This window comes from Arctopsyche grandis, chromosome 10 (genome assembly GCF_051622035.1).
Source record: "Arctopsyche grandis isolate Sample6627 chromosome 10, ASM5162203v2, whole genome shotgun sequence".
NCBI classification, from domain to species: domain Eukaryota; kingdom Metazoa; phylum Arthropoda; class Insecta; order Trichoptera; family Hydropsychidae; genus Arctopsyche; species Arctopsyche grandis.
In genome coordinates, this window is record NC_135364.1 from 16811203 (window position 1) to 16834857 (window position 23655).

The 23655-nt window shown below is 32.9% G+C and overlaps 1 protein-coding gene across 1 annotated transcript in view; it reads right to left on the reverse strand.

Annotated features, from left to right (window-relative positions):
- Nucleotides 1–2288: 2288 nt before the first annotated feature.
- LOC143918201 (uncharacterized) overlaps nucleotides 2289–23655 on the reverse strand; it is a 75916-nt gene continuing 54549 nt past the window's right edge. The window contains exons 2-3 of the mRNA XM_077439965.1: nucleotides 4643–5073; nucleotides 2289–4109 (exon numbers count right to left, since the gene is read on the reverse strand). Coding sequence (XP_077296091.1) covers nucleotides 2331–4109; nucleotides 4643–5073 — 2210 coding nt within the window. The 3' untranslated portion in view covers nucleotides 2289–2330. The remainder of the gene's footprint in view (nucleotides 4110–4642; nucleotides 5074–23655) is intronic.

Consider the following 23655-nt stretch of genomic DNA (forward strand, 5'->3'; position numbering starts at 1 on the left):
AACTATCTATAAATAGATTGATCTCATTATATTATCAATCTGTCTGTTGGTTAGTCGGGGGCGTCATTTGTTCCTATCGACCGATTCAAATCATATTCAGTTGTATTATTTATATTTCACTTAAACCACAATATATGTATTATAAAATGTACTGATTGTATTCAACACACATATGGCCTAACTAACTAAACATTTTGCAACGGTAAAATCACAGAAACAAATTTCTATATAAATATTCCGCTGTTTTAAGTGTTTTCATATATTTTATAAACATAAGTCTAACAAAGTTTTTTCATATTAATTTATAAAAATATTTTGTATATATTTTTTTTTTTACTTTATTACTTTTAAAGAAAACACTGTCTTATATGTTATGTCGTAAGTTGCACATTTTAATTTTTTGTTAATTTATTGAAAGAACCATGTAGTCGTAAGTATTTTTATATATTTTATATATATATAAATATATATTGTGAACATCAAACATCTTTCTCAGTTTGAATTTAGGATACGATTAGTATTGATGGACATTTAATTAGAATTCTATCCACTCTTTGTATCTGAGGAAATAATTACTCCAAAGTTATATGTAATGAATATAGATTAAATCTTTTGCCAATGGCAAAATATGGCATTAACTAATTATATTATAGTTCTGTCGTTGGCAATGTCAAAGCCATCTAATATTTCTCTTTGGGGTAAAACAAATCAAACCGTAGCAAAACAGAAAAATTGCAACGCCTTGCAAAAAAAATCATAACCTGTTTATTTCCTTACTTGAAAGATTAAGTTAATAAACAAGAAAAGATTTACTTGTATGCATTTTTTACTGGTAGTTCTTAGCGAAATTGTATAATTGATAAATATAAGATTTTTGATTTAAGGAATCAACAAATATGATACCAAAGTTAACATTCCCCCAAAATCTTAATGTTAATACATTTATAAAAAAAAAAGTATTTAATTGATTAATTATTATTCATGTTATTAAGAAATCACTCATGCAGAGAAAATTTAAAACGGAAGTGTGGTTTGCACTGTCGAAATCTTTACTTACTCTGTTTTGTCAGATGAAAATTATATATATATATATTATTACTTATAAAAAATGATTAAATAGATAATATTGTTTAACCAAAAATTATTCATTGTCAAACAATTGTTAGATTGTATGTTATGAAATATGAAATAAATAAGTAAAACTATAATTTTCTTTTATTCATATCCCTAAATTGACTTCAATAAAACAATGATTCAATGTGTCAAGTATCGTTTATTAATAAATTCACATTTATACAATATACAGTCTTTAAATTTAGCGCTAAACTATTATTAAATTAGTACAATATGACCAGATCATGCTCACAAGCAAATTAATATAGTTTAATCTTCTTTTTAAAACATACATACATTCTATATATATATATATATATATATATATAAAAAATTATATAAATTAGTTTGTTCAACAAGTGCATTACGCGTGAATTTCAGTGGTTTTAATTTATTTATTTAATTCTGAAAACCAGCAGATTGTATATCATTCAAATGAACGACCACTGTGTGAATATACATACATACAAGTACATTTTTTCATTGAGATCGAATTCTTATTGGGCCCGATAATAAATCGAAATAAGAAAATACAAGAAGTATTTGATGAGTAGACAGGCAGTTTTTATATTGAATTATGAATTAGATATTTTCCTTATTAACATAATAGTTCAAGGCAAATCTTCATAAAACGCGTAAATATGATTGAAGCTCAAAACAAATAGTAAGTCATTTAGATAAAATAAAATATGTAAGGTAAATATGTAAAGTAATTATACATTTGCATATTATATTATAAAGAAGCTCAAAACATAGCTGAACAAAACATGCGTAAATTTAAAATTTACAAAAATAATATATATATGTTTATGTACAAAAATCCACTAAATCAATGGCAAACAAGTAATACAAATTTATTTTGTTCATATAAATTTATTTATATCATCGTATTTTAAATAAAATACTATTGTTCTTTGTAGAAAACATTCATACTATTTCTTATCTGAATAGAATATTTATATATATATTAATAATTTACACTATATACAAGCTTCTGTTACATAAACTATTATTAAAAACAAAAATCATATTTATTACACATAAGGTAACTTATCCATGTAACGTAATCGTCATTTTAGAATACTTACAGAATTTATTAATAATACAAATATTTTACAACAAATATCTATACGTATTAAACCTCTCAATAATGTAAAACACAAAATTAATGGTGATTAATAAATTAGTGTTTATTCTGTTATGTTTCATATACAGATTCAAACGTACGTTATTATCTTGTTACCCTGTCTAATCTGAGTAAAATTTTCATAATTCGACCTTTCATTGTCAAAATCAACGTTAATTTTATCTTTAAACTTAACACCGTTGCTATAATTAAGCAAATTCTTATTGCAATCTAATCCGTGCTTTGCCTTGTGTACTGTTTTATCAAAAACCGAATCTTTGTTGATGTTTGAACAATCATTACGTTTGTGTTTCAAATACTTATCACCACTGTTAGATTTACTGGTAAATTTTTCATACAAATGCGTCGTTCTAGTACTGCCACCGTTGTTTGGTTTGGTTTCCTTTTTTTCAATTTTACATACATTGCTGATTTTCTCGAAAAATTTACACATTTCACGAACTGGTACTTGAGGACTTCGAGACCTCGAAAGATCGTGGAGAGATCTAGCACGTGGAGCAGTATTTGAAGATTTTTCTATTGCTGCCAATTCCTCACTACTTCTCGCCAATCTTCCATTTCTACATAAAGATTCGAATAAAGCTAGTTTATCTTTGACTGGCACGTAATTTTCTGTATTTTGACACCTTTGTTTCAACATTTCAACTGAAACATCCCTGCTTTCTGGCACATTTAGGTTGTCTTGACCTACGGATAAGGCTCGGAAACCTCTCCCACTAGATGAAAATCTAGGAGCCGATCTAGAATTGCTATTTGGTGAACAACTCCGAGCTCTGCTCCAACATTTAGGTACTTTTAAAAAATCAGGACACCACTGAGGAACAGTATTAACTATAATCACTGGTGTTACAGGATTACTCTTAGTTTCTTTATTGAATTCTACTTTTTTGGCAAACTTTTCGAGCCTCTCTGGCTCTGGGGATGATTCATTTATGAAAGGTTGAGCCCTATACAATATCATAGGTGATTTTCTATTAATTTCATCCTCATTCAAAACATTCTTTTCGGGTTGAGGTTTCATGCTTATAACCATCCTTTCATGCAAATTAGGAATTGTTTTAATTTCAGCCGGAAGACTATTATATTTTATGGGTACAAATCTTTTATCATAAATTGGCTCACACTTTGTATATGGCTTGTTGTTGGACACAAAATGGTGAGACACATTATCAACAACATCCAAAATATCAGGACTATCACAACGTTCATAACTAGAAAAACTGGATATACTATGAGGGCTGTCGAGGAAGTCACTCCTATCTGAAGACCATAATGCTCTTCGACAAGACCTATCCGATGATGATCCTCTTTCTTCTAGAACAATACCTTCATCGAGAGCTCTGGTATCTTCCGATGATGATCCATTAGCAAATATGTCTCTGGAGCGACGTAACTTATCTCTAGATTTCCTTCCACTTGAATTCTGCTTAATTTCCGTAGTGGTTCTCAAGGCATCTACTTCATCACGATCGCTCTGACTTTCTACATCGCTCATGTGAAGTTTCCTCCTGACCACTGTTTGGTTAGCCACCCCATACTTTTTGGTGCTTAAAGGAATCTCACCTTCGGAGTTTCGTATCGCTACAAAATCGGTACTAGTTGTACTACCTTCCGAAGATGGGCTCCTGTCCCACCTGAAGGTAGGGTCATGAGATGAAGCTCGCCTATTGTCAGTACCATTAGTTGATTTTGGCTCCAGTTGTTTTTTACTTTCATGGCTCTCAGACGGCGTGGCAAAAGCTGCTATACCCAAAACGTCCAAAAATCGAATTGCTTCTAAAGGAGTTTGTCTCATTATTTCAACAGCCAAGGTCTTCACCCAACGCTCATACTCCAACTGACTTAGAGCCTGTAAAATAAATTTAAAAAAAAACATTAAAAATCTCAAACTACATAGAAATTAATATAATAGAATGAGGTTATGTTAAATTTTTGTAATATATTGATCAATAAATTTATGCCAAGCTTTGTTGATTCATAGGTATTAGAATAGGACAAGCTTAATACAAATTTGTGTATGTATGTAGTTTAATACTAAGTAGCAAACTTAAGTAAGAAAATATATAAAAAGACAAAAATACTCCTTTAAAATTTTTATAAAAGTATTCAAAAATCAACCACATAAATGCAGCAAACGTACTTCAATGTTTACTTCTAAAGTACGTACACTTTCAATTGCATATTATGTAACTAAGTGCTCACTAAGCGCGTAAAAAGTGTTTGCGGTCAAATTAAACCGTTTGCGTTTCAAAATTATCACACATTGCCAAAGGTGCACTTGAATACCCACAACCTAGAGTAAAAATATTTTTACTCCGTTATTACATCACAACCAACGAGTAACAACATCGTTCAGTAAAATAACAAAAAAAAAACAATCACCTGAAAAGTGGCGACAGGAACAGCTCCATTTCCATTCTGGCGATAGCTTAGCGAGAATGCTCTAACACCTTGGGTACTAGGCATGAGGTTTAAATGCCTTAGAGGTAATCTAAACTCTGCACCACCGCACAGGGTCGAGTTGAGTCGTCCCAAAGAATTGGATCCAGGTATTGTAGTCTTGTTTGCAAAGTATTGCTGTTCTGGAGTGGAGAACCCATTGATCTGGTCTGCTTTGACTTCGTTATTCGACTTCAAGTTGGAGTAGTGGAGTCGTCGAGGTGTCGGAGTGCGACCCAAGCTGGCGTAGCTTCGGGCAGGGGTGTAGTCGTATGGAGTACAGTCCGGACCGTAGACTAGTAAGGATCCGTCTCTCACGGCGACTGTCCTCTGGGTCCATATTCCGAGACATTCAGAGTAGTAGTTTAAAATGCCTGAAACGAAAATTTAATTTAGATTAGAATTCATATATATAATAAAACATTGACAAATGAAATGGCGTAAATAAGCGCGAAATGATAATTTTTCAGTAGGGCCACACCGGGTGACTTGAGAGCAACTTAGTCACTCTTGGTCAGCTTGTGGCACCCTCAATGCAACGGTATGCACTTTGAGGGATTTTGCTGTCACTCAAACAATAAAATAACCATGACTAGAACGCCGACAACCAATCTCACTGGTTGGGTGATTTTATGGCTTGGGCAACCAGTGAGTTGCCTGGTGTGGTATGCTCCATATAACTGCATACATTTGATCTAGTTGCGCAACTAAGTCACCCACCAAGTTTCTCGTAAGTCACCTGATGTGGTCCAGCTCAGGATACAGTTCTACTTTGCCGACCGTGAATGCAGCTTTGGTTCATTTTTTTTCACTCTGGCCATTTATGTTCTTAGTTTTTCAGAATAGACATTTAAAAGGTGTGATATTTCAATCCGATATTGATCGAGCAAAGCTAAAATTAGTCCTGGAACGCGAGAAAAAGTTGGGTTTAATCTCGATCGCGGTTACTGGTTACTGTTGCCGAAAGTAGAATTGAATATTTAGTTGAAATTTAAGTACATACAGAGTATATGATTTTACGACCATTTTTTTTTTAACGACATTTAAAATTTAAATTATTGTTTAATATTTTTATAATGCAATTATAGCGCGTAGAGAAAAGAATTGGAAAAAATAAAAATTAACATAAAATAAATGTTTTTTCATAAAATAATCTGCAGTGAACCGGTTAACCGCCATCAAATTATATCCAAACTTAACCTAACCTCACAAACCATTCAAAAACCACCAGCATGTAACTACACTGCACTATTTACATACAATTTTGATTCCTCCAATCAATCGAACGCAACGTATAATAGTAATATGCATCGTTTGTGATGTAAGCCGATCAGACCACAATGCTTTCTGGTTTTGCGGTGTCGACATTCTATACGGACATTTTGTTGTGCAACAACAACTATGTACAACGATCACATTACCAAGGTCGAGATTACTTCAACTAAATTGTATCTAATCCCAAGTATGCACATTCTGAAAGCTTTCAGCTGCCGAATTTTCCCGCACTTTCGCCGGGAAAAGTACGAAACGTTTGATTTACGCATCGACACGTGTCGCACCTGTACGTATGGCAAACTCGTTCCGTTGAATCGTTTTCACTTTTCACATTGACCTATTCGTTTTTTATGATTTAGCCGTTAGGCAGCAATTAAGGCGATTTTCTGCCTCGGCGGACTTTATTGCAGTGTTGCGGTTTAATTTTGTATATGATACGAATCTCTTAATGTGTTCGGATGTGTCCGATTCCACGTTAATCTTTTCTTTCAAAGACAATCGTCTTTTCTAAATCCGTCGTTAAATATTTCAAAGAAGATTTATCTTGTGACAGTTACTTTCAATAGAAATCATTTTGCAAAAAAAAAACCACTCCGAATTCATAACACGTATTGAATTCTCTTGTTTTATTCAAATTTATTATAATTCGCCGGTTAATGCTTTTAAATGCATTCCACCGCCAATTTATACTCTTTTTTTTCGTGATATTACTATATAGCCAGCAGTATAGTTCGGTGGTTGTGTTAATGCAACCACCAAGAGGTTCCTGGGTTCAAGCCCTAGGTTGAACTCGGTTGAAGAGAGTTTATTCGAAGTATTACTGCAGTGCTGCTAGTCAAACTTGGATATTTGCAACTCCAAATCGGTCGATTCCTATCAGAGTTTACCAATTTATCTGGTTTCACCAGTGAAACGGTTCCTCATCAAATTGGCAAAACAATCCGACCTACTATTTGAACGTGATTTCAAATTAATAAATTTATATACATATATATGTATGTATAATAGTTTAATACCATAGGTGTCACTCAGGGGTAAAACCCATAATAGCGTCATGGTAAAATATAAATTTAATTAAAAAAATAAAAACATCATAAGACAAATTGAAACGCCGATCCTTAAGAGGGCTGGACACCAGCGCCTTGTCCATACAAACGTATTAGACTTCTCCCTTCCTCAATTATGGCACTAGAGAAATTAATATGCTATGGATATCCAGCAGTGGGTTGCATCTATCGTATTTTTTTTTTTATTAGTTATTTTTTATAGGAGCTAGAAGCCGCCTAACATCAATAAAATCGCCTCTTTTTTACACCTACGAAAAGAGTCCAGCGTGCTTATTTAACGGTCGATTTAAAAAAAAATACGCACATAGCTGCACAGAAAATATCTTTCTTATACCGATGATGAAATTTTTTAAAAAATTGGTCTAGTTACGGAGGAGAAAATAGGAGAATACGAAACTTCGATTTTATCAATTTAAAATACGTTTTATCTGGTCGAAGCGCAACTGTCGCATTCACTCAATATATATATCGAAGAAAGGAACGGCAACAAATTAAGGTTTCGGGTGTACAGCCCTCTTAAGCTTTTTCCAAATAAAATTGTAATTATGTAGATAAATAAAACCGAATCAAATTAATAAAAATGTATTGAGCGTATTTTAAAAATATTACGAAAATTGCACGACGGATTGATTAAAAACTTGTACAAGAATTTGAAGAAAAAAAAATTATATACCTAAAAACTTTTATCAGCGACTTGACAAATCGTTACGATAATTCCGCTGAAATTTCGCGATAAAGTATACAATTTTATTTCTAAAAATAAATATGCTAACATATATGTAAATGTATTATACTTCCGTTATAAAATTTATTAACACGAGTGGGTTTTTTCAATCAATTAACCCTTTATCGCTTCATCGCCCGACTACAAAGAGCGAAATTGTTCGTAAGTGTATAACATAATGAACGAGAAACGACATTGAAGTGGAGCGCACAAACACATAATAGAAATTTCCTGGACGGGTCGAATCAACTAAATTTAGCATTTAAAAGGCTGTAAAGGGATTCAATATATAATGGCCGCCCTTTTGTACTCTCATAATCGTGGGAGTGGATTACTTTGATCGCATACCCGGGCCAAGATAAATTACAAAGATACCCAATCAAATTACACACATACGAGTGGGCGTCCTCATCTACTTCATGTAAGCTTTGAGCCGTGGAATTTGATGTGCACTATACAAATTTCGGGTTTTTCGCGACCGAACCGGTCGACGAACCCGATAAATTAAATGGCCGACTGATCTAGCCTCCGGGTCCCCAGTTAAAAGCCGATAACTTTCAATTGTGATTCCGACAGGGAGATGGATTTGTCGTCGATGGTGTGGACCAAATCGATCATCGAAAAACACGCAAGAATTATCCAAAGTATGTTTTCACTTTCCATTCGGCCTTTTATATGTACACACACATATGTGGGCTAATTTAAAAAATGATGAAATTTTGATTGTGCGTAGTTGTGATTTATTTTCATGTCAGATATGTGCATCGTGATGGTTGTTGCATTTTGTTTTAGGAAATACTTTCGTATTATAATTCCGTATTTGACGTAATAAATGCGTGTTGTATCGGAATGAAAAATTGTGCATTATGTGTAAAAATCTGTACCTGCGGTTTGGTTTGTAAAATTAAAATGTTCAAACATTTTAATTCACATTCCATTTTCTTATAAGGTTTTCATTCCATATTCCATTTTCCACAAGTAAATATCATGACACAAATGGAGTTTCTGAACGTTTAAAATTAAGTTAGGACAATAAATGTATATATCATAGATGCCATGACAGATTGCCCCAAGGCGACACATAGTCAAATTTTATACATAAGTAATAATAATTATAATACAATTATTATACAATTCAACAGCGTCATCTATGGACCAACTGGTACAATCAACAAAATCGATGTACGATGAATTTGCGACAAACACATTCTATGTATATGTACATATTTTATTTTATTTTATTTTATTGTCACAAATCAATACACACTCGCCATTACAGATTTGCTCCAATGCGACGGGTGTACGTTAATGAAATACATAAACAATCAGAAATCAGAAATACAGTAATACATACATATACAATCAGAATATATAGAATATAACAATTAATCAGAAGTAATAATCATAGTGACATCTATGGATTTCAGATTACTGTGCATAATTAATACAAATTATACACAGGCAGATTTTTGTGAAAACAGGATTAGATTTTTTAATAACAATTTTCAGGAACCGTTTCAGCAATGATCAGATAAAATTGGCAAACTCTGATAAAGAAACGATCGATTTGGAGTCACAAAACCCCCAAATCTAACCAGCAGTGGCGAGGACACGAACCTATGACCTCAGTGATGCTAAATATATACGCTATCACTAAGCCAAACTGCTGGCTATATGTATGTATGTGCAATGCAGAATGTGTTTTTAATTACAATATTTTATTTTAATATCGACAAATTCAATATGCGACAAATTTGCGAGAAACATAAGGGAGGGGGGGGGGGATATTATATATTATATTTTCTTATAAATAAAGAATAGCTAGTCAAGTTAACCGTCTTTAAATCAGTATTACATAACTTCCGAACATTAATTCCGGATTCTCAACTGACGGAAGGTTGAAACCTTTTCAGTACTAAATCACGGATGTAAATGACTATGAAATCAAAATGACAATTATATTGTGTCGAAATATTTAAATACGAAGGTATAATACGCCAAATACGATTAGTACGCTTTCAAGTGAAAAATTAAAATTAGCTTAGGGATATTGCGTCAAAATTCCAATGTCAAAACAATGAATGCACAATTATTTTCCGAAAATTGATAGAATGACATCCGGTTTTTAGATTTTTATCATAATTTGATGTCTTGACTTTTAATTGCTAAATCTAATATTTAAACTCATTTACGTATATTTTACGTGAGATCTTGATGCATTCAACGTTTTTCTCACTGAATTACATATATGTATGTATGTATACATATGTATTGATGCCGAAAATAGTTCATGAAAAAATGCATAACTGTTATTGATATCATGCGAAAAATTTGCGATGGCAAAAAATATTTATAATAATTGAATAACATAATAATAATCTGACTCATTATTTAAAATCAACAATAGTACGCTACTACAGATAGTACTAAAAAATATTAATCATTTGTACATTGAACTCACCAGTGACATTCTAGCCTAAGTTTTTTTATCATGTATTATTATAAGTAGCATTATAAACGATTATAATCATAATAAGCCATTTTTTCATTACATACATTTAAAATTGCCTGCTACATTCGTACATATGTACCAAAACAAAATATTCCGTAAGTTGAAATCAACTCATTCGAACACAATTACAAAATTGGCAAACAAACGGTTTCAATATGTTATAAAAAATATTTTTTGAATTTAGCAGGAAAAAATCATAGATGTAAATGAATCATAGTTAAAATGGGCGTGTAAAAAACTTGTGTATAGATGGCAAAATAAATATTCATTTTATACGGATGTTTCGCGTCATTTTGTGTTTTTTTTTTTACGTAGAAAAATCCGAACAGGTAGATATTCAACTTTTGAAAATTATAAAAAAATCTTTCGCCTGCTAAAAAAATATATAGATAATTTATGAAACAATAACCGTCGACTAGCAATTAGTGGGAAAAGTTATGATCTTGTATAAAACCGCTTGAAATTCAAACTGACCGTTGAGACTTCTACACTGTTATAAAATTCAACAATGCTGCATAATTTTCAGAATTGTTTTAACGACAAATTCTTATCCAATGTGATCACAATCGATCACAATAAATAAAAAAAAGTATGTCGCATCAATTGTCCGAACGCCCCAACGCCGTCGAAATTGTGAAACAAATTGACGATTGCATTGACAAATCAAAATTGATAACGATGATGTTGATACCACACTCCCGGCAATGCATTTCAATTTTTACTCAATTTCAATTTATAATTCATAAAACGGATTTAGATAGGTGTTTAGTAATGATCGAAACAAAATTGAACGACCGCAAAATAGCCAATGCAATGCAATGCAATGGCTAGTTATATGAATCAACCTTGTAACAGTTTTAGTTTTGCCATTGAAAATTATAATAAGCATACAAATAATTCAGCAGTAAATAAACGGTCAAGATTTCAAATCATATTCTTATCTATTTTTATATAAAATATTATATAAATATTCTATGTATGTGACAACTCTTGGATTACGTTAATCCGGACCGGTCATTTACCTAATAAAAAGTAGCCGTTTTTTTTGTGAAACTGGAATAACGTGATTTACTCAATACAAATCTACAACATATAATACTAACAATATTTTTTAAAATGAATACCAACATACACATACACATACGTGATTTTGATTCATACTGTACGTATGCATTGCAGTCAAAATATGGAAATGTATCGGCCGATTTCACCGCTACAAAAATGAGCCACGTATTATCATTGTTGTTAAATTAGCCACTAAACGAACTTGCTCTTGTGTCTCATTGTTCTTCAGTGTCGCCGTTCTGTTGGTACACATATAATTTTAACGCACAAAGAACACGAAACTTTCGCTCTCGAATTCAAAAATGCAAATCATTAAGTGTCGGTTTAAAGTGACAGGTATGTATTAAATATATTCCCTCTCCGTCTATTTCTCTTCCCGTGTCATTAATTGTGGTTTCTAATACATTAAAAGATACACACAAAGATTCGTGTATCCTTAGAAACGTTGAAATCTACATAATGTAAAAAATCGGATAAGAAATGAATTCTTTTAACCTTTCCAACATATTTTTTTTATTTTCTAAGACACACGATTCAGGCTCTCATAAAAATTGTTTCTTTTTTAATTTGCATTTAAAACTCATCCTATCCACATAAAAATCAATCAATCTGTATTATCATTCTTATCTCACTTTTAAACAAAAATTAAGCTTGGAATATACGGTATTCATGTATTTTAAAAGGATAAAGTAAAAGGGTAAAGGTCAAAATCAAATGTAAATACACATTATGTAGAACTCAATTTCATAAGATGATTTTTTTATACATAATATATATGTATGTACATATCAGTGGCGTGCCGTGGAAATCTCCCTGTTTTTATCGCACAGCCTTGCCTACGTGGGAACGAGTAGAATACAAAGGGACTACGTGATGTCATACCGAGTCCCTTTGTGTCCTCCTCGCGCACACTTAATTGAAGTTGAGCGACAAGAACAGGGAGATTTCCACGCACGGCACTGGTACATACATATGTACCTACATACATAATATGTAGATGCAGTCAATGACTAAGGTTACAGTCAATTCCAAACACAAATTCATAGGAATGGCTAAATTCTTTGAACTGGAAATACAAAAGACAGCTATCGAAATTCTGCTCACCTTCTTTGATTGTTTGTATCATATAATATGTACATGGATAGTTTTAAATGAGGATGAAATGGCTGAACTACTTTGTAGAATAGAGGTAGAGGGTAGACACCTCGGTCTAGAGATAAACAAAAATCCTATTCGTGGACAGATTTGAGTCTCTCAAAAAGTCCAATGCATTAAAAAACTATGAGAAAGTCGAAGACTTTATCCACTCAGGTGCCTTGATTTCAAGTGAAGTAGAATGCTAATTTGAAATCCGCAGAAGAGTAGGAATGGTGAAAACGGCGATGGTCACTCTGATAAAGATATGGAAGAACCGCTCTATTGGAACGAAAATCCGTCTGGTGCGATCTCTGGTGTTTTCTATTGCATTGTATGAAGTCGAGACATGGACCCTGAAAAAGAGAGAAAGGGACATGCTAGATGCATTCGAAATGTGGTGAGACGGATGCTGTGCATCCCATGGACTACAAGACGCGTGAACATCTCCATCCTCAAAGAGCTGACAGTTTCAGAGAGACTCTCCACAACATGTAGGAAAAAGGTTATTTCCTACTTTGACCATATTGCCAGGAAGAATGTGGAATGCTGGAGGGAAGGTAAGTGAGAGGACGGTCTCCCAAGAGATGGATAAAATCAAAGAACTGACGGGATCGTCTCTTAATAACACTGCCTTCAACTTGGCACAGAACCAGGAGGAGTGGATGCGGTTCGTCTTTCAAATTCCAGACGACATCAATGACCACGACGCTCAGCATTGAGCAAACGAGGAGGAAGAAAGTATAAATTCCAGCTTTCATACAATAATTAAAATAAGAGACAATTTGCCATAACATCCAATTTTGAAATCCTTTTTTTGACGAATTAGCTTTCATGTTAAATCAAATTTGTTATTTGGTTTGTACAAATTTAATATTTTGAAGTATTATAAAAACTGTGAATTACTTCGGGTTAAGTTATGTACTTCAGAAAGGCTAAAGCTAAATTATAAGTGGTACTACTCATAAGCATATTTTTAATAAATTAGCTTTCATAACCACTCAAGCTAGCTCGTTCGTATCTTTGGTTGTTTTGAAGAGCACTGGTAAACAACCAGAGAAAGCAGTCTCAAACGGTCGCCGTGTGCTTTAACACTTACAGGTTGTCAAGAAGTCATTGTTATATCTTCAGACCAGGCAATTGCTAGTACACGTGCTTTGCTTCTTTTTATTTTTTTATTTATCATCTTCTTCTACTATTGTCAATCGAGGAGTACGATTGAAGAAAATCGAAAGTAGCTGTGGCAGCAGCGAACGATCCAATTAAACGGCAACCGTGCAATAATAATGCACTTAATTGCATCACCGACACAATGCACATAAAGCTATTATAAAACGCTCAAGCCCAAGGGGGAAATCGGAGTGTTTAGATTGAAGTGTGTTTGTCAAGTTCATCATCGTCATCTCTCGCAATTATTTATCCGCCACATTACGAATGGAAAGTGTAAAACGATTGAAGTTGACACACTCGCTTGCTTTTACTTTTACACGAATAATTGAAATGTCGATTGATTCAATTATCTTCTTATTGAAAATCCAAAGGGGAATGAGCTGCTTTGACCAAGTCTAATGATTATGTTATTTGTTGTGTCAGCCTGCTATTATTCTAATTGCATCGTTAATTTGCGGCACAACTGATTTAACATGCAGTTTGAAACTTTACGATGAAAATATTAGCAAAGAAATAGTGACTTAAATGAATACGCGATTGAAACTATTTTTTTAATATTATAAAAAAAAATACACATTTATTTACTGTACAATATTTTTAGCGTCAATAACTTTCAATATTGATAATGAACCTCAGAACAAGATAAAGAAAGAAATATTGAAAATTATTATTAAAAACTTGACCAGATTAATATTTTTAAGCATATTGTACATCCATTGAATAAAAAATAATATTCACAATAAATTGAGGGAGACCTGTATCAATGATAATCTTACTTCGTCGAGCCCTGATTATTAGGATTGACAGTCACTTCAACCACCATTAGTTCCAAGTGCATTCCAATATTTACAACGTATAACTCAATAACGGCCATAAAATAAATATACCGCAAAGTTTTATGAGTGCATTTGACATTTCACGAGAAGTTTCCTAACACAGCTTCCGGTAGAGACGCTAAATCGAAAGAAAAGTGAAAAGACAATCTTCCAAAACCGGAAATTACATAAAGACCTCGAAAACGTTTAGATAATGTTTTGATTTTCCACACGCGCGTGGAAAATGATAGTGCACGCGAGAAAAGCCGCTTTTAACCATATTGAGAAACGTTCAAATCAAACAGTGACTGTCAAATTATACGACTTGAAATATTTATTACGTTATTCGTCGTAAGAGTCGATTTCCTCAACACACGTATATTTATACCTACATGTGTGGCAACTCTTTTATGCAATTATAAATTAGAAATCACAACAATGTAAATGAAGAAGGCAGAGCGAATAATGCGCGGTACATTTTTGAAAAACAAAGTTTTTGTTTTGAGCTGGAAAATTAAACACAGATATGAAAATCTATATTAGTTCTGAGCACACACAATCATAACATATTAGAACAACGACTTGAATTGATACATCATTACAAAAACTGAAAATAACATGGAAGTCAAATAATCTTAGTGTACATTTTCATATGCACATAAAAAAAAAGTAATAATTGAGCAATATCTAAAAGAAAAAAAAACAAATTGTAAGATTTGAATTTAACTTACAAGAAAGATTAAAAAAATAGTACTTTTTTGTGTGTATTTTTATAAACTAGGCATACATATGTATGTGCCCATAATTACGAAAGTCAAGAAAAAATATTTTTTATAATCGATATTAAACAATAAAATCGACTTTATAAAATATTTTTTCCTGACTTAGACCACTCTCATAATCATGGGCACATATATGGAATTACGATAATAGATTTACAAAAAAATAGGGATAATCAAATAGCACGATTAAAGGTTCATTACAAGCACAGTTCAAGACGGCAACTACACGTTAGCAGCATTACGAAAAATGCTCTTTAATTCATTCTATATTGACACATTAATATCTTCCGTAATGTGTATGTGACGTGTCCAAAACAGCAACAACCGACACAAAAACGTATCAAGCAGAATCGATTTTCTTTGGCCATTGTGGAAATTTTCACGCAATACATGACGTCATAGTGGCGAATGCACCCGTACTAACTAAAGCGTTGTACTAACCATACTAACTAAGCGTCATTTTTTAACAATATTGATTCGACGATATGACACAAGCAATATTGCACCGTATCGTCGTGTTCATTAATGTATGTACATATATGTAAGCCGATTTTACTTGCACCCGTTAAAAACACGCATGAACGTACCGAAAACGAGTGGTGCCGCATAGTATGAAGAGAACTAGTCCCTTTCGTGCTGTGCTGTGCTGTGTTATGGCGAACTGTTGACGTGGATAATATACATAAACGGACCTTAAAACGTATTTCTAATTCCAACTCCATTTCTTTCTTGCCATTGTCCGACACAATATAATCAACAAGAGTGTTCTGAAATAGTGCAATTATGAGTGTACATATTGGTAATCGTTACAAAGTCATTGTTCCGGGTAAAGAGGTGCGTCTTTCTCGTTAATTACCAATCAAATAACGGTGCATTTAGCCTTTTGTCAAGCGGAATAATAACGGTAAATAATGCATCTCCCTCTATGCCGGGTAAATTATGCTGATAATAAACTATGTATATGAGACATAACTTCACATTTGTTGAATATTATTATGCGTATCTGTATATTGAAGCTTATTTGAATATGTTTAACGCGACACGTTGATTATAAATTCTATCTGTAATTCAAAGACTGATAAATAGCGGTAAACTTACATATGTTCAATCGCGAAGATATGACTGTTTGTTTAGTGTAAAAAAAAAAATATCGTACAAAAATAATACAGATAATATTATTGATTTGACCCCGACGATTGACGCCGCTGCACTGAATTTTATTTTATTCATATTTCGCTTCCTCTTATGAAAAAAATAAAATACAAATAAATTTCTGTTCAAATGTAGCGTTACATAAAATAGGAACAAAACTGTAAACGAACGGAAATGTCACATTGTTTTTTCACATAAATTCTATTGAAAATATTGCCATTTTCACAAGTGAACAACATTGTGAAACTAACGGACATTTAATTAGGCACTTTTTACTCGAAATTTCATAATCTCCATACGATTACCATCGTTTTGTACAACAGCGAAAAAACAAAATAACACTCAAATACTGCATGACCTAAATGGAAGACGACTTGAAATAATCGTTATTGGAAACGTGTATAAATAAATTAAAAATCAAGTTAACAATGATCTTGAAAGAAGAAGCTCTACAAAACGAAAATACACAAGAGAGAACCAGAAACAATAATTTCTCATACATGTATGCGAACGACAAACAAATACATGCGCGCACGTAACGAATACGTTAAATGGGAAATTATGATAAAACAATGTAACGAGCAATTACCAGTTATCTTTACACGACTAATTGGAAAATGTTACGATAAACGAGAGCGTTACATCAGTAAACAGTAGTCGGTTATTAAAACGACTTTGGTTTAGGCTTCACTGGACCGTTGTATTTCAAATCCACAAATACATACACGCATTGCGTAACAGAGTAAACGATTCGGTGCAAATATCCAACTAAGCAAAACAATGATTCAATTATGTAATAAGGCGTTTATACATCCAGTAATAATCTATTAGTTTGGGTCACGATATCGACGGTGAAAATTCTGAAAAATCGACCACCATAAGTGAAAATTCTGAAATGAATGAATAGACACGTAACATCAATTAGTGCGTGAACAATTTAAATAAACTTAGCCTAAATTTTTTGAATTGAAGTTTTTTAACTCATAGCAAGAACTTCACAAGTTTTGATTACATACACATCTCTTACATATAATTAATGTAAGAAGTATGACAAAGATAGTGGATATAGTGGAGAGAATGAAGAGATTAAAATGGCAATGGGTGAGTCACGCAGCCATAAAAATAAAAATGGACAAAAGAAGTACTAAAATGTTACCCGAGAGATTGTAAAAGGGTGAAAGCAAGACAGGAAGGAAGATGGTTAGACGAAATTTGTAAAATATATGGGGTGAGATGGATGAAAGTTGCACAAAACAGATATGGAAGCGTGTTGGAGAGGCCTTCATCCGCCAGTGGATGGTGAGAGGCTGTAGATGATGGTGATGAAACATATGTATATACATACATATGACGCTTAATTAATTAATTAATTATTTAACTCTCTGAGTAGTAAATAATGTTTTAAACCATTTTACTCTACCGCATATGTTTCCTGACAACCAGATCCTACACTTTTTTTGCAAATGAGAAAAGCCTTTAAAAGCAAAACTAACCAAAAGCTTTGGAATGAGTATTGCGAATAATAAAAAATAAGACTGTGAAGTCGGATCAAAGTTTATCGACTCCAACTGCAACTTAAACGATTTTAGTAATATCAACTTTTATTGTCACCGCATAAAGTTATTAGTAATGAAAATAATAGCGATATTTAAAATATAAAAAATTAAAGTATCATAAAAAATGAATTAAAGAAATCACTAAAAACTGACATGTAAACTAATTTATTGAATTATTGGTAATGAAATGGGTATAAATAAAAAGTAAGTACATTCATAGTGTATGTGTATGAAACACAAATAAATCAATGCGAAAAATGAGAATAAAAAATAAGTATGAGACGGAGTAGTCGTAGTCGGTTGATTTTTGCCACTCCGACTCCGCTTGAAATGCTCCGACTCCACGACTCCGAATCAAGCTCTGACTCCGACTCCAATTTCACAGCTCCGATAAAATAAATTTTCAGTACGATACGATGGATTGTAAAATACGTAATAATGCGTACGATATTCTAAATCTTATAAAGTATCGCCTCAAACATAAACGGTGATCCAATTAAAAGTGAAATCAATTTTATAGAAAGTCAAAGTGGATTCGAGTTGAGTTTTATGTCACGAGTGGTACATACTACAGATGCGCGCCAAAACTTTTGAAAAAATCCACTTCCGGTTGTAACACAGTTACGAAACTAAAATTCGCACACGCGACAACTAAATTCAAAAGCAATGCAAAAAAAATTGAAGAACACATACAAATTGATCAATGTTCGATTAAAAAATTGTTTTGAATACCCGCTTCGACAGGTGATAATTTTCGATAAGCGAAATCGCCAATTTCTCCGTACATACAGAGGTGATTGACTCTGCACGTGTTTTTATTATATTATATAGTGTAGTGTGGTGTATAATATAATATGATGGTTATAAATCATAATTATACAACGCTTGTCATGCGATTCGAAAGATCGAGATATCGTAATGACACTGTCTAATAGTAGTCAGTGATGTGAAGAACGATTCGACAAGTTGACGATGACACGTTAATGATGAAAAGGTCAAATTACGACAAATTAAAAAGTTAGCGTGAAATGTCTATACTTGCATTCAGAAGTACACGTTACGTTTCTTAATATTAGACATAATGACTATAGAATAAATAAACATTCTGTTGAGATGAGACAAAGTGTATGTGTTACTGAACTTAGCAGAACTAATTTTGATGCTACTATAATAGTTCCGTCAAAAATGAGGATGGTATTGTTAAAATGCCATTATTAAATTGTGGCCTTAACAGTTGACGTCAGATATAATTGAATCAAAAATATTTTTAATATGTATAGGTATTACGCGTGATAAAATTTCAACCTACATGCGTATCACACTTATGAAACGAATTTATTTATTCATCCTATTACTTTTATACAAAATAAATATTTAAAATATTGATAGCCGGCCTGAAATAAATAAATTCAAAAATAATAACGCGTACGTGTCAATTAAAATGTAGCACACATTTATAAATCAAATTATACACACGACTGTTTGATAATTTATTTCGTCGATTTTAACAGGTTCCGTGCTGAATTTTTTATTTAAGTATTTTTTTTACAATGCGAAAATTTTAAATGAAGTCGTAAATTGACGTGAACGATTTCATTTCGTTCCTCTGGTGAATCTTTCCTTGTCAAAAATTCGATGGCAGAACTACTAAAGTGACCTTTTGTTTGTATAAATTGCACGTAGGAGCGGAAAACGTAATGGAAACACACTAATGAGCTAAATAAATGGACTGCAATGATGATAATGATAGCGGAGTGAGTCAGTGGAAAATTGAGGCTTTATAATAACACAATTTGAGTCTTCTAAACTAAAAATAAACATGTGCGAATGGGAAAATGTTTCATCCGAAAAATAGCAAACTTCCATAGTACAGTCATGATGCTACATAGAATACATACAATACATACAATGTTAATAGGATAAATACCAAAGCTAGCTATGGAATTAAATTTTATTGAGTAAACAATTAAATTTATTTAAATATAAGAAAAGTTATACATAAATATATTTTTTATTACCAGCTTAAGTCGACATCAGTACGAAAAATATTCTTTTAAACATTCTACATATATGTATGTATGTATGTATGAACACATTCATATGTTCTGTATGTGACCTATGTATTTATTCTGTATGTGAAATGTATAAAGCAGAATCGGTTTTCTTTGGCCATTGTGGAAATATTCACACATGATGTGACGTCATAGAGGCGAGTGCACCCGTACTAATGTAAGTGCTGCTATGCACATATGAATATTGTCGGAAACGTCGTATTGTGACGGGACTCATATCAATGAGGTATACACATACATATCAATTAACATCCACAGAGACATCTATATATGGTTAAATTTGTAAATTTGCAGCATTTTATACAATTCAGTGAAATTCGCTATTGCTGAAAACTCGATATTTTGTGAGAAAATGGGTAAGGTTGCCAATTTGTCGGAAACGTTTCAATGCAAATCAGATAAATTGGCAAACTCTGACAGGAAACGATCGACCTGGAGTCACAAATCCAAGATCTGGCCAGCAGAAACCAGTGAGATTTGAACCCGTGACCACTCTGTTCAAAGCATTATATGCTAACCACTAGTCTATTCTGCTGGTTTATAAACATAAAATTATTAATTTAATTTAAAATTGATGACAAATTATATTCAAGTATACAAACGAAGAGCTCATAATAACGAAAATTGGGGAAATCATTCCCGCCGTATTGTGACAATATTGAATGGAAGATACGACGCTAGCAAAAATGAGCCGTATCGTCGCCCTCTGTTATGTACATATGTATATGTGAGTCGATTTTGCCTTGCACTTGTACAAAATAACGAACGTCCCAAAAACAAACGATGCTGTACAGTATGAATAGAAGTAGTCTTTTTCGTGCAGTGGTGTGCCGATCTGTTGACGTGCAGTGCTGGATAATATAAACGGACCTTAAATGCACACGTGTTAGTGCGAGATACTCTATGCCGGAAATATAATTATAAACGATAAAATAGAAGCAATTACTTCAACGACAACTAAGAGAAAACCAGTTAAGAGTTGTTTGCACTTTTACATGTTGGCAGGATGCGTTTTTGCATTGCAAAAATGTCCAAAACGAACGCTCATCTCTCGAATGCAACGGATGCAATCGTTGAACTTCTACGCTTGCAAAATATAACAAAACGTGTATATGAAAACAAAGGCTATATTTTTTTTATCAAATGGTAGTTTTTAGAAAAGTTAAATATAAAACATTCTAATAGATTTCTTAGTATTATACATATTTAAATATTTCAAATGACCGAAATGATTTTAGTCATAAATTATACATACCCATATACACAGCGACTACACAAGTAAGAGTCGATGTTTCGAGAACAATTGAATATACGATACATATAATATAAATAGGTACAAGTCATGAAATATTTTAAGAACCTTGAAATTTTACATCTTATATTATTATTATCTATTTTTAATCCCTTTTATATATCCATAATAAATTATACTTATTGATACATTACGTTATTACGTTCATTAATTAAATATGTTAGAATGAAAACACATCAGTTCAATGAAATTTATATAATATATTATTTTAATCAAAAGTTGTTATTAAAAAAAAAGTAAAAACCGACTAATTATTCCAATCAAATGAATGTAATCTGCAAACCAAAAACCGTTATAAAGAATGCGAATACGAGTGATAACGTATCAAAACGAGCGGGTAAATTTGATATCAATATAATAATATAAATAATATTATATTATAATTATTATAAAGCTTGAAAAATTGTACTTTTGATTCAGTCATGTTTATAGACCAATATTTGAATGTAGTCGAACAACTATGTATGTACATGGATCTATTGATTGGATTCAAAAATAATTTCTACCGATTAATTTAATGTGAAAATCTATGTATGGATTGGGAACGGATCTATAATATGTATAATGACAAGTCAGCACTTCTCAAATATGGAACAGTTTCCGTTTCTTCACACGTACAAAACGCAGTAGAAAATTGCACATACCAATTTCGCATTCGCCATAATACATCGTATTTGAACCGTTTCGCACGATCATCGACGCGTTGTTGCAACCGTTCTCAGTCGTCTTATTGCATCCAATTACAGATATTAAATAATTAAAAACGACGAACGGACAAACGGACAGACGGCTACTTTCTGCTCATTTCGAAAGCTATGTGTGTCAAATGGCTCACTATTATATATTTGTATATATTATTGCCTTTCACAATGCCGAATTGCCAATATTGCGCCAAAGTAAAAGAAAAAACACAAAGATGATACGAAAATTAAAAACAAATTTAAAAATCAATACGCACTTCAAAAGCCAAAGATGTGCCGAATATAATTGTACAAACAAGCATAGATATTTTTCAAATTTCATTCGTTTTCGCGCCTTCGAAAAGTGCATTGTATGCGTGCGTGCGCCCGGTATAATATACTATGTATGTATATTATAGAAAGTGGCGCGTGTTCATGTTCATACTAATTGATGCAAAATGATGAATGTGTCTGAGCTAGTTTTCACCGATTTTCATTTGCTAAAATTATTATTGGCGTTTGTGCAAATTTGCGCAAAACTTTGGGCGTCGTGGTGCAACTGCATCGACACGTGCAACACGCGACTTAGTGCAACGAATGTTGCAAAACCTATAACCACGAGCGGAATAATCCGGCTAATAAGTGAATAAGTCGGTATAATCCGGCTGTAAGTCAATTATGTAACGCGAATTAATTTGGAGACCGCATACTACAATAGAAATTACATCGATACTCAAATATTAAATTTTTTCCACTGAAAGTGTTGCACTATTTTTCGACAGCTAAATATTCAGTCAATTTATACGACTGGTCAGTTCAGTAAATAGTTTTGTTTGAATTCATCAAAACATTAATTATACCGGATTGACACGATGCGAGCAGCTTGGACAAGTAACTTAGACGTTACTAGCACCGTGGCAACAGGTAATTCAGCCGATTTGGACGACCAAGTTACTCATCAAGCTACTCGCATCGTGTCAACCCGGTATTATGCGTAATAGCACTGTCGATCGTCCGCCTTTAGAGTATTCCGATTTATTTAACATAGTTGTTATGAAGATAAAATCGGCACTCCCTACTCCTATCTCGAAAATTCATCTAGTTCGAATTTGATGATTGTTACAAGCAATACACTAGCTTGCGGTTTGTGACTATTAGAATTGGGAATAGCTATCGTGGAGCAGCAATCGTGACCACGTTGTCAAGTGCTCGAATTGTACCCAAGATAGTGTAAAAGGGTGCAAAGAAAACCACAGGGGAGATGGGTGGATGAAATCAGAAAAATGTGTGTGATGAGTAGTCACCGGAGCCTGAGGGGGCCGTGTATTGTTCAAAGGTTGTAAATGCATTGTTAAAGGTTTGCTGAACAATGGATAGCACTGTGACTATCCTACCTCTAGTGATGAGATGGGTGAGAGTTACTCAAAACATACGAATGGAAGCGTGTTGGAGAAGGCTTCATCCAGAAGTGGATGGCGAATGGGTGTGAATGGGTCATATTACACTATCAATATTATCACACGATCCACGCCTATCGCGATGCGTATTGATAGTAAATATAATAGGTTAGTATACATATATTATAATAATAAGTAGTGTATCCAGGCTGTTTTTAAATCCGCCATACTAGAACCACGTAT